An 11930-nucleotide genomic window follows, 5' to 3' on the forward strand; every position below is an offset into this window, starting at 1 on the left:
GCACCAACATCTATATATAAGCTCTATAAGGAGGATGGAACAGGAACAGAAACTACAAAACTACAGCTCGTGTGCAAACATATAACAAATTTATTTACAGGAAAGTTCATGAAAGTTCACATGACTCAGTGCTCGTTCAGAGAAATAAATTGTCTGCCTTTTTACTTTAAAATTTGTAAATACCAGGGTAGTTATTTCACATCCAGCTTCCTGCGTGGGTCCTTGCCTCCAGCCAGGACCACAGTACTAGTTGGATATATGGGATATCATGCCGCAGGTCTCACTGAAACTCAGCCACAGTGGGCCTCTTGCAGAGATCAGCCATCTACAGAGGCCCCCAAGGATCAGTTGAGAAAAAAAAGGGCCATGTGTAAATCTGCACTCTCGGTTAACAAACCTAGAATCTGAATAGCCTACTTCTTCCACCACTGCTGACCCCATAGAGACAGAAATACATTCAGCAAATTGGTGCATGTCACTGAAAGAGCAAAACGTTTTTCAAGTCTCTTGCCATTGACCTTTGGTCACCCGAGGCTGACCTTTTGTTTCATGCTTCCACTCATCCAGAAAGCCAAAAAATAAGGAATAGAGCCAGGTGTAGGTATGGCCACATTAAGCTGCTAGGATGCCCTGAGGCAAAAATGAGCTGGTGGGCACCTTTAAACCCCTTCACCTCACAGTGTATGTGCACAGTGTAAAATATGCTTATGCTGGCTACAGATTTTCCGGTTGGTGATTTTATTTAATGCAAATTAATTTAGGAATATGCACCATGTGTGCACAATATCATCTAAATAAAGGATCTCTCTCCAAGTCGAAGCTCAGTTGATATTGTACTTTGTTAGTGCATTTCCCCATACTCCCAAACAAAGTACAATTAGTCTAACCACCACAATTGCCACTTAGTGAACCTGGAGCTTTTGATGTTTGTGGCCCCTCACATTACAGCGACAAATAAAAGCACCACATCATATATAGTAGCTACAATGAGAATATGCAGTCATGTCAAGTCCTCTTGTAATTTACACATTTGCACAGTTGTTGGACAAATTATTCATAGACTATTCTTTATTCTTGATTATGTTGTATCTAAAAAGACTCAATGCATAGACTAGAATTTGATGCAGTGAAATTATGCTGGCAAGGTGCATTTACGGTTATGGTGTGATCTGCTGTGGCCTATGTGCTCATGATTATTCAAACAACAGGTAATTCAGGACTCAGCAAAAGTCCAACAATTTATTAGATGAGATAGAGTTAGATGAGAGAACTGATACCACCTACAAATATACATTAAAAGATTACTTTCTAAGAAATATCTGATAGTTTTCTTCGCTAGTGACAAGATCTTGATCAGTATCCACACTCGTGTTGCTTGGTCCTCTAATTAGCACGAGATTGTTCTACCAACGCAAAACATCGGGGGAGATATCTGTTAGGTAGTGTATTGAAATAATACGAAGCTTATTTCCCTATATGGATATGGATGTCTAATTCTTATCCATTCATACGTGACAAGAACTAAAATAATTATTGACAACAACGTGAAAATAGTATAAACATTTACAACCAATACTCAATCAGAACAGCTCACCCCCACAACTATTCAAAATGGTATGGCCCAATAGTTTGGGCTTCTCTGCGGTGAAAGAAGTTGCAACATGCAATGGAGAGGGGGTGCAAGAGGAGTTCTACTTACTCACTTCTGTCATGTTGTTATTCGGATGAAAAAAGAAGATTGAGTGTCTGAACAAGCTTTGAGAAGACCTGCGTCTGAAGTGTGAACCCCTTCGCCTCATTTAATATGATGGTAAGTAACGTACTGCCTTTTAGCTAGTTAAATGAGTAGCCAGAATTAGTGATGCACTTGTTGCGTTATGTTACCATCCCATCCAATCACACACACACCAACACACACACACGTAACCACGACTGGGAGTAAAAAGCATCATAAATACTCCAAGTTTAACTCTAACTCTAAGTTTCTCTGCCTTTGTTTCTCTCACTCATAAATATGTGTACTTAAATTTAAACTGACAGAACTAACGGCAAGTAGCTCCTTATGTCGCGTAATAAAACGTTTTAAGTATTAAGCGACCGTTTGATAAATTGGTAATAAAATTCGAGATAAACAGTGAAACACTGGAATTTTCAATGCACCTGGATTATCTATAGCAGGGTATAATTATTCTGTACTCCAGTGCCAAGTTCGTTTAAAGTCTGTTTTTATTCTAGCGTTAAAGAAATCATTGAACCTTGATTATCTGTGTGCCTATCAGGGCTCTGAGTCATCCCTAAGAAAAGCACTGCTCCCCAGGACTGAAAAGCTGGCTCACCCTATTGTTTTCAAGTGGGATGAGTGTAAATGGTATTCCCCTGTTTATTCAGAAACCCCTCCTTTTCTCTCATTCCTTTATGGTTTCAGCGGGCAGTAAGGATCTCTGGCACTTCAGAGAGCTTGCACAGTGCAGAGGGGATGTTGTTTTTCCAACAGCCAGCAGTGTGCTCAGAAGCAGGGATTATAACAGTCTTGGAGGGGAATTATGGCATACAGATGGCTGCTCTCATGTGATGCCAGGTTTCACCCTGGTCAGCAACAAGGGGGATGTCTGAAGACGTCAGCCAGCACTGTTTGGGCTGATAGTAAACAGGTGGGATACAGTTAAGACCAGTGTAGTTTATATAACTGACTGTACTCTGGATTTGTGCTTGAGTAAGGTCTCTCAGGTTTCACCTGCTTTACAACAGCTTTTTGTCTTTGATATGCCATGTACTTTGTAAATAAATTCAATAAGGTAGACTTAAGTTTTTGTTTGTGTTTTTACATCTGAATATCAGGGTGCATTGAAACTTAGCTGTTGTCTATGGTATTTTTTTCCAACTGAGCTCTTAAATAAATTTATATTGCATTGAAGTTAAGTATGGCAAACTAAATGCTACAAGTGGGAAAAAGTTATGGCAGAACATTGGATTGCAAGTAAAGTTTAGATGCACATATAAAAACAAGCAAAAGAAAAACAAACCACAGGACCAAGACCACCCAAACTCCCATACAAAGCAAGCTTTAGAAATCTGTTTCTATTTTTCAGTTGTATTGCTTCATGCATAAATTGCTGACAAATGTCTGCACGCTCTTCTTCCAATATAGTGTATTACTATTTGGTTATCATCATATATTCTGTGGTATTGCTTCAGTGACTCATTTATGATTACTGAATTAAAAATATGTCAGTCTGTTGTAGTCTATACTATAAATGCAACAGTATTGATATATTTTTCGCAGCATAGCTCACATTATGGTATTAGCCAAACAGAGTAGTTGTAGTAGTAGTGGACCTACAGTTCTCTCGTTATGGGCATAAGTTATGTTGTAGAAGAACTTTCAAAGTTTAAAAAAGTAGGTAAGGAATTTTTTTAAAAATTACGCAATTATTATATATACATTGTTAGAGTGAAAAAAATACTTGGATCTGTTAGTTTTTGTACCATTTGCTACAGTGTCAGAGTGAATGTTCAGTATAGTTTGACTCTGTCACAAACAAGTCAGATGTTCAAGCTACAGGAATTTCAGGTTTTTTTGTCTGTTTGCTATGACACCTGGATGTGAGTGAGGCTGTGTTTCAACATGTCCATAAATCATATTTGGTAAGACAAATGTTTTGCCTTCTTAGTCAAGACCATTTGCTCTCACAATGTTTTGTATGCTTGCAACACATTTATAATATTTTATTTTATTTTAGATTTATAACTGTGAGATTTGATGCAGCTGGTGCTTTTAAACATATGTTAACATCTTTTCCTCAAATGGCAATACTAATCTCAAGAATTAGATGTAAGACAAGTATGACACTAAGAAACAGCCATTTGTCCAACCTCTTCCTATGCTTTGTTTACTAAAGTAAAGATTTCAGCTGCTTCAGTTACAAATCTTTTTTTTTCTGTCCCTTGTATTATTTTCTTTTTTTTTTTCTTTTTTTTTTTTGCTGGTTTTTGTCCAGAGTGGGATTTAAGGGATTTAGAGTCGGCACGCAGCAGTAATTAACCTGATTAATTGATTCTGAGACGTTAATCAGATGAGCTTCGTACCAGTTGGGGCTTCGGGTCAGTATAGGGGGCAAGTTTCAGGTGAGTCTTGATTTCAAATAGACTGTCCCCCTCTGTCATGGCCATTTGTTTTAGTATGTTCAGCAGAATCTGCAATAATTCAGTTCCTTCAGTTCCTAATTTTGTGTTGCTGTAGATACTGATAGAATAGAAAAGGTATGCACAAGGATTATCTGATTGGTTGTTTCCCAGTTAATGACTATTATTAGGATTACAGTATGATAAGCTCATTTTATTTCCCCAACTATTTCCCTGTTTTCCATTTATACACTATATTGTAGTATTTACCAATGATTTGTGTTAAGATGCTTTTTAAGGTAGACCAGCTTATGTCATTTATGAGCCATGTATCTGATTCATGTGTTGGATGATCCCTCTGGACGATAATTGTGATGGTAAAACATGTGGCCTGTCACCCCACAGAAGAGACAATCCATGTTGAGTTAATCTTGGTTGTGTGCCAGTGGGAGACGTCCATGTATTTATGTCTGCGTATGGGATTGTTTATGCTGTGACTGATTGACAGTATGCTAATGCAAAATCAATGCATCAATGGCTACATGCTACACAGCGGACCTTTTGACTGATGTGTTCTGATTTGTTGAATTTCTTTCTTGTTGGTATCGAATCCAACACACGAGTTGATGATCTGTTTATAAATTCCATTCTGTGGTCTTCATCACTCACTTCAAAGTGTTGTTTGGATCATGTTTTTTAATTACTTTGCTTATCTCACTCTGATGTCATCTGTCGTTTTAGAAAAAACATGGAAAAGCTGCCTTGGAACAGATAAAAAGTGAGGGATAGGGAAAGCAAGAGAGGACTGGAGCAGTTTAACAGAGAGAGTACTTATCACAGACATACAGAAGACATTATGTCCACCTCGATAAAGCACGAGAGGACCATTTGTGTTCTCCTCCCCAACAAAGACCAGCTGGACATCACTGTCGGGGTGAGTATTTACTACGACACCAAGAGGTCTTAACAGATGATCAAAGTTCTGTTTATCACTACAATGTTTTGGCTGCACCAAATAGTTTTTGCACATTGTGAATCCATATTGAATACAGCCTCCTTTTATCTTTTCACCTGCTCCAGCCAAAGTCCACAGGGCAGGATGTTTTCAATCGTGTGACAGAGCTCCTTGGAGTCAAGGAGCTGCACTTCTTTGGCCTCACAGTGGTGAGGGGTAAGTTCACTCCTCATTGACCCTTCAGCCTCTGAACCCAAACAGACTGTTCACACTAGAGTACACAGCAATATTGTCAGATAACTGAAAATTGTGATCATACAGCAAGCAGTTTTGTTGATTGGCTCGTGCACTTAACGCATTGAATCAGTCAGATTGTAAACAAGAGCATCATGTTTGGATTATGACAACACTTTACAGCAGGGCTTTGCAGTGCCACTCTTTTGGTGTCACTTGTTTGCGTAATATCGTGGAAAATGTTTTCTGCCAAAAGGCTATTTCACTAAAACCAAAAAAAAATTTCAGTCTGCCCTCCAAGTCTCCATAATTGAATGGTGTAATCCACTTACTTTTTTGTTTCATTGTGTTCCTGATCTCTTTCCCTGTACAAATACGTTGAAATGCCTTGGTAATCTTGTGTGGCTCACCACTTGAACAAGCAGCCTTTTGTTTTTGTGGTGTTGGTTCAGCGATCACTTAGGCCTGGATTCCTGCAATATTAACTTCATTAAGCCTGGAATGCACCCTTGCATTCCTCCTCTTCACTGAGGGGAGGGATGGATTGATGATGGGAAGAGGACGGTGGGAGTGGAGGGGAAAGAGATAGGGGGGCTTGTCATGACACAGGCAGCCTTACTTAACTCTTACTCAAAGGTCTCGGTGAAGGATGAGAGGTAAAGGAGTTGGAATGAGTCAGGGTGGGACTGAGACAGGGTGAAAGGGGAGATGGATGGTTAAAGGAATGAGTTGTGAAACGGCTCAGTGAGCATGATTGGGCTGCACAAAGTTGAATAAAAGAGATAAGGTGAATCAAATAGAAAATGCCCATGTCATGACTCATAGGACCGGGCTGAAAGTGATACAACATCCTCATTGTGAACACAGGTCACGAACAACTCCTTAGCCTCTCTACTGAAATATAATTTAAATAAGTTTATCAATTAAACAACATTAACACTGGTTGTATTCTGGGGATTGAAGGATAGATGGTGGTAAAATATCAAGATTAGAGCTGTGTTGGGTAGCATTAACATTAGCATTGTTGTCATTAGTACCCTCATTCACAAACGGAAGAACAACGGCTTTTTTCTTTTACCCTAATGAATCCCATTGTTTGGCAAATTTTACGCTTGGTTACATTATTGTTTTGTTTGCTCGCTAACTGTCTGCTTGTTTCCTGATGTTTTTTTCTCTCTTCTAGATAATGAGCACATATTTTTAGATATGGAGGAGAAACTGACTAAGTACTTTCCTAAGGAATGGAAGTCAGATTCAGGAAAGGTAAGAGCTTGTTCTGAACTGTAGCAAATTGTTATTGTGTAAATCAGACGCATTTTGTTGTGACCCACTCTCGAAACTATTATACATGTCAGTTAATTGGGAGGCACAGTTCAGTGGCCTACATGCCACAACTTTGCGTTTAGCATGACAAAAAGATGTTAACACACACAGGCCTACTTTAACACATTTCTTTCTACACACAGGCATTACAGAAGAGACCTTTGCCTCTAGTACTCTGCCTCAAAGTGCAGTACTACATAGAGAACGGCAGACTCCTTTGGTATGTCCCTCTATATATGTTCTATATACATCTTCCTCACCACTTTTTTTCATCCATCTGTGTCCCCTTTCTGACATCTTATTAACCCTCCGCCCACCTACCCTTGTTTTTCTTTTTCTTTTTTATTTGTGTTACCAGTGAACGAAAGTCACGACATCTATACTACTCTGATGTGCGTGAGCGTGTGCTTCGCTCTGAATGTCGCCAGCAAGAGGAGGTGTACTTCCAGCTGGCAGGTTACGCCTTGCAGGCTGACCTCGGTGACCACCCGCCGGCCAGGGAGTATACGGAGATCACCCCTTACTTTGAACCCAAGGATTACTTTCCCCCTTGGGTAGGTGTTACCATGTGGCAGCAGCATTTAAAAACACTTTGAATCTAATGATTAGATGTTAGTTTAAAATTTGAATACAATTGTCTCCACTTGATTTTAATATTTTATATTTTGAGGTTATGTTGTGATCTCTGCCTTATACATGTCTGTCCCTTCTTCTTTGTGTAGATTGTAGCTAAGCGTGGAGTGGACTACCTCCTCTGCCATGGGCCCAAAGTGCATCAGGAGCTGTGGGGCTTGTCTACGCGTGATGCCATCCTGCTCTTCATCAGGGAGTCATGTCGACTGGAGGATGTACCTGTCTTATTTTACAGACTGCAAAAGGTCAATTTAGTATTCCAGTGTCATCAAATGAAACCAGCTGCTTGATTTGAGTATTTGTAGCACACATCAAACTGCAGGGTGTGTTTTATGTATAATTAAAATGAAAAATTATTTTTTATTGTAACCTATGGCTATTTTCAAGCATACTTCTTCCCTCTGACTGAAATTCTAACACAAATGCAGTTAGTTTGGCTTGATGTGAGCTGTGCTGGACAAATAACTATGGGGCAGTTATGTAACCCTCCATCTATGCCAGTTTATTGTCCTCCCTATTTCAAACTCATTCATCTACCGGGTGATTTTTTTGAAATTTTGCCCATCTATTGCGTAATGGGTTATCACTTTAAATTTGTTGTTAGCAGCAGTTCAGTGTGTTTCGCAATGAACTAGGAGAGAGGCTTAGCTGGGAAATAGCTATCTTATCTGAGCCGCTCAGATGCCTCTCTGACATCTCATCATTCATTTGTCCAGGACAAAAAGGAGGAGAGAGGAACAGCATTGCTCGGTCTGACCCTGCGAGGAATGCAGGTTTATCAGGTGCGTGCATGTGTGAGTGTGTTGTTAATGCATAGTAAGTACGTCACAAGAGTGAATCTGCGTTTGCTCAAAGATTCAGTCTTTGTATCTATAGTCTTATAAAACCTCTGACTAGACGTGTGAGGAATGTGTGGGATTGCCACCAACAGCAGTGCATGAGGAGATAGGCCATGCCAGTCAGTTGTTTGATCTGTCCATCAGGGGCCATCTGGGGGGGATTAGGGCTCCAGGCCTGGCTGATTAAAGAGCCAACAGACCGTGAGATACCTTGAGAATCCCTTAGCCTCTTCGCCAAGACCAGATGGATCCTGTGAACAAAAAAACATTTGATTATTGATCACTAATTTAAAATAATATCTAGAAATCTGTTATGCTTTTGCAATCACAAAAGCTCACAAGCATTTTAGGTATTTCTTTTTAATTATGTGTGTGTGTTTTGTAATCATAGGAGGTGAACAACATGCGACAGCTGCTGTATGACTTCCCCTGGTCAAATGTGGGACGTCTCACCTTCCTGGTATACACACTGCGCTCTTCTTCATTCACTGTTAAGATTAGGTGGAGTCATTGTAATTATCTAATGCACATTAGCTTTGTAAACTATGTATGACATGTTGTCCCATTCAGGGTAAGAAATTCGAGATCCAGCCAGATGGCTTGCCGTCAGCTAGGAAGCTGGTTTACTACACCGGGTCATCGTTCCGCTCTCGCCACCTCCTCCTGCACCTGAGCAGCAGCCATCGCCTCTACCTCAGCCTCCAGCCTGCCCTCAAACACCTACGCCAGCTGGAGGAGAGTGAAGGTAGGGTAGAGTACAATATTAGTATCACTGATAATTACAGTCTGGCTGCAGCCCACTTGTAACCAACAGAACACACCAGTAACAACTGCAAGTTAAACGGAAAGTCACTTCTTTTTTTGTCACACAAAGAATCAAACAGGTTCCTGTTCAGTAATCACATTTGAAGCACTGTAGTTTAAAAATATGATATTTTGTATTTCTGAACTACATTTGGAAAAAAAAAAACTCAACTCAATATTGATCTTGAGTTCTCTATTCTTCTCCTTTAGAGAAAAAGCGTTACAGAGAGTCATACATCAGTGATGACCTGGACTTGGACCCCCCAGGCAGTGAGAGCAGCCCTGGTCTGTCTCGACATTCAACCAGCAGCTCCGGGATCGAAGCCGATGCCCGCCAGCACAGCATCTCCACAGAGATGGCCTCCATGGACGAGGAAGGTCAGCGGCAAGGAGAGAAGTGTTTCAGTTCGGCAGCCAGCCGTGGCAGCTCCTGTACCTCTGGGTTTGACGCAGGCAGTAAGGCTCGAATAGAAGATGAGGGCTGGCAAGAAGAAGGTGAGAGCATTTTTATATTGAAAGATTTGTACAGGAAATTTTATCCATCTCTGCATATTTTTTGGAGTAAACTGATGCTTCATAGGTTGAATGAAATAGACATAAAAGCAGCTGTGTGTCATTCTGATCTTGTGTTCACCTTTGCGTTTTTCTTTTTGGGAGTTATGGTTTACTGGTGCTATGTTGAGAGGTTAACGATGTTACTGTTCTCATCACCTGCCTTCACCCTTACGCTTAACTAAGGTATACTTGGCAGTATGTTTCAAAGATACATGTTGATAAATGAACCACAAGACTGTGGAATGTTGATTATTAATATATGTATGTAAATATATGTAATATATAGTATTAACCTCAAATAAAGCATGTTAGTATTATTTGTGCATCCCTGAGACATCAGTTTGATCTGTGCAGGTGTGTTTAGCAGTTCCATACATTTGGAAAATGTGCTGTTTCACAAAGTGCTTCATCAGATTAAACACTATGCCAAACATGTAGCTCAAAGACAATGTAATGTCATTATTCCACATTTTATGCCTCATCTGCTCTTAAATGCATTTGTGGCCTTGGTAGATGACGGTTATTTTTTTTTTACATTTTATGTTTTTAATAATAATTTCTAAAACTCTTCTCTTTAGAGCTTAAAATCAATGTTGGAAGTCCAAAGGATGTTCTTGTGGATGATCCTGATGAGATGTTTCAGTTGGCTGATCTTCTTGAAGGGGTGTCAGTGGATTGTGCAGAACTCTCCTTAGACACTCATTCAACAGGTATAAATCATCGGATTTTTGACATACAGGGTATTTTGTCAACACTATTTTATTTGTTCTCACCACATCAGTGAAAACCATTTTTTGTATTCTCAAATTCTCTGTCAAAATTTACCAATAAAATCTTGTGTACAGAAAACAACACATCTCCTCCAGACAGTGATGAATATTTCGTGAACAAAGATTTGTTAAAACAGGTTTGTCATACCTCTTCTGTTTCTTGCCTTCTTTTTCTTAACTTACTGTGGATTACTCTGTATTTTCTTTTCTTATCCTTTGTCTTCTCTTACCTTTTTTCTCCACCTCCTATCTCTATTCAAGATGCTGAACTCGAGGGCACATGTGTGTGTGGATCGGCACAGCCACAGTCTAGACGATGTCCGTCTCTTCCCGCCTACAGCACCCCTTGGGATGACACTGCCACCTGATTCCTCCCACAGCTATACCTTTGGGCTCCCAGATATCTCAACAAACCCAAAGACCCCTGTTGATCACAGTTATTACCCCCTTTTGCACTGCCAAGCCAAACCTTCATTCTATGGCCGCAGGTCTACCAACAGCCTCTCCTTGGACATGTTAGGTGATGAACAGTTCCTGGAATTCATACTTTAAATATGTCAAGTGCTAATGTTCACAAATGCACCGGTTCTCCTTCATTTATGGCGCAACCTCACTCATAGGTTGCCAACACATGAATGTCTGTGTTTTCTATGTGATGATGATGACAACGAGGGATGTGTGTGCTTCAAATTGCAGAGAGACGTTACTAAAAATGACGGGACCCCCCTCATTTCTCTTAGAAAAGCTGTGGATTAGATGACAGATCTAATTCAGCAACATTTCAATCTTAAACAGAGCATATTTATTAATGTATTATGTGTACACAATACTTGCACTATTTTATTGCATTTCATCGCCTTTGAGCAAAAATGTTTCTAATTGATTTTATTGTCTTTTGTCAAGCTGATGCTGTTAAAGACTTCTCTGAAATGTCTGTTTAGGTTTATGTTGAGAGCATAACATTGGACTGTAACAGATGTTTTGAAATTTTAAGGCAATGCAGTCATGTGCTGTGTTGACATTCATAAGATGGGACTTATGTTCCTTGCCATAACCCTATTTTTTTATGTAAACACTTATATTTCTGTTTTATCTCCAGAAGCCATGGTGCTAATCTTTGTGCTCCTTTACTTTTTTTAAAATCATATTTTATAATGTACTCTATTTTTGTATAGTGTGCTCTGTCACAGCAATGTAGCTGCTGGTGTGGAAAAGTCAACCTCCTTACAGTTGGTAATGCATTCATCCAAAGCTTCGCCATTCTATACTCTACTCCTGCTTTTGTAATTACAACATAAAAGTATTATTTGTAAAGCACTATTTCTGTAACCAGTAAGTGTGTAATGAATCTGCAGTATTTTTTGTATTATGTAACCCCAAACAAAGAGCCTTTCTGTCAGTTTTTTCTGGCATTATTTTCACTGTTTTGTAAATGAAAATTAGTATGCAAAAGAACTGATGTCTTTAGCCAATGTGAGCTCACTGGAAAAGAATGTCAGTCCTTAAATACAGAGGAACTTTCACTCAATGCCAATAGTGTATGAATAACTGAGTTTAAAATCACAATACTGAACAATTCATTTTTATCTAAAGCGCTGTTTTTTTTTTTATCATAGTGAAAATAAATTCTTAATTCCACTAAATAGCTGTTTGGTAATAATTTGGTACCAGTTGACATCTACGCTATGTTGTATT

At 39.4% G+C, this 11930-nt stretch overlaps 1 protein-coding gene across 4 annotated transcripts; it reads left to right on the top strand.

Annotated features, from left to right (window-relative positions):
- The first annotated feature begins 1680 nt into the window (after positions 1-1680).
- LOC111234502 (FERM domain-containing protein 6-like) lies at positions 1681-11845 on the top strand. 4 transcript variants are annotated; one of them, XM_022762648.1, is made up of 15 exons: positions 1681-1810; positions 2426-2651; positions 4864-5056; positions 5203-5293; positions 6495-6574; positions 6778-6854; positions 6993-7188; positions 7357-7512; positions 7984-8049; positions 8498-8566; positions 8677-8851; positions 9121-9405; positions 10044-10175; positions 10311-10372; positions 10497-11845. In XM_022762648.1, the coding sequence occupies exons 3-15, from the start codon at positions 4979-4981 to the stop codon at positions 10785-10787; spliced, it is 1758 nt and encodes a 585-aa protein (XP_022618369.1). In that variant the 5' UTR covers positions 1681-1810; positions 2426-2651; positions 4864-4978; the 3' UTR covers positions 10788-11845. The 4 variants fall into 4 exon arrangements, with proteins under 4 accessions (XP_022618369.1, XP_022618359.1, XP_022618386.1 ...); XM_022762657.1 differs by lacking the exon at positions 1681-1810 and adding an exon at positions 3999-4125 and having other exon boundaries at positions 2638-2651; XM_022762638.1 differs by lacking the exon at positions 2426-2651.
- The last annotated feature ends 85 nt before the right edge of the window (positions 11846-11930 follow it).

Source organism: Seriola dumerili, unplaced genomic scaffold (assembly GCF_002260705.1).
Source record: "Seriola dumerili isolate Sdu_G_001 unplaced genomic scaffold, Sdu_1.0 BDQW01000024.1, whole genome shotgun sequence".
Lineage (NCBI taxonomy): Eukaryota > Metazoa > Chordata > Actinopteri > Carangiformes > Carangidae > Seriola > Seriola dumerili.

What these genes read in the sequence shown, in the direction of transcription:
- LOC111234502 (XM_022762648.1), top strand. Translation starts at nt 4,979, where the DNA reads ATGTCCACCTCGATAAAGCACGAGAGGACCATTTGTGTTCTCCTCCCC. An exon ending in GGAAGTCAGATTCAGGAAAG is followed by an intron (nt 6,575 to 6,777) that starts GTAAGAGCTTGT and finishes TTCTACACACAG; the next exon opens with GCATTACAGAAGAGACCTTT. An exon ending in TGGGACGTCTCACCTTCCTG is followed by an intron (nt 8,567 to 8,676) that starts GTATACACACTG and finishes TGTCCCATTCAG; the next exon opens with GGTAAGAAATTCGAGATCCA.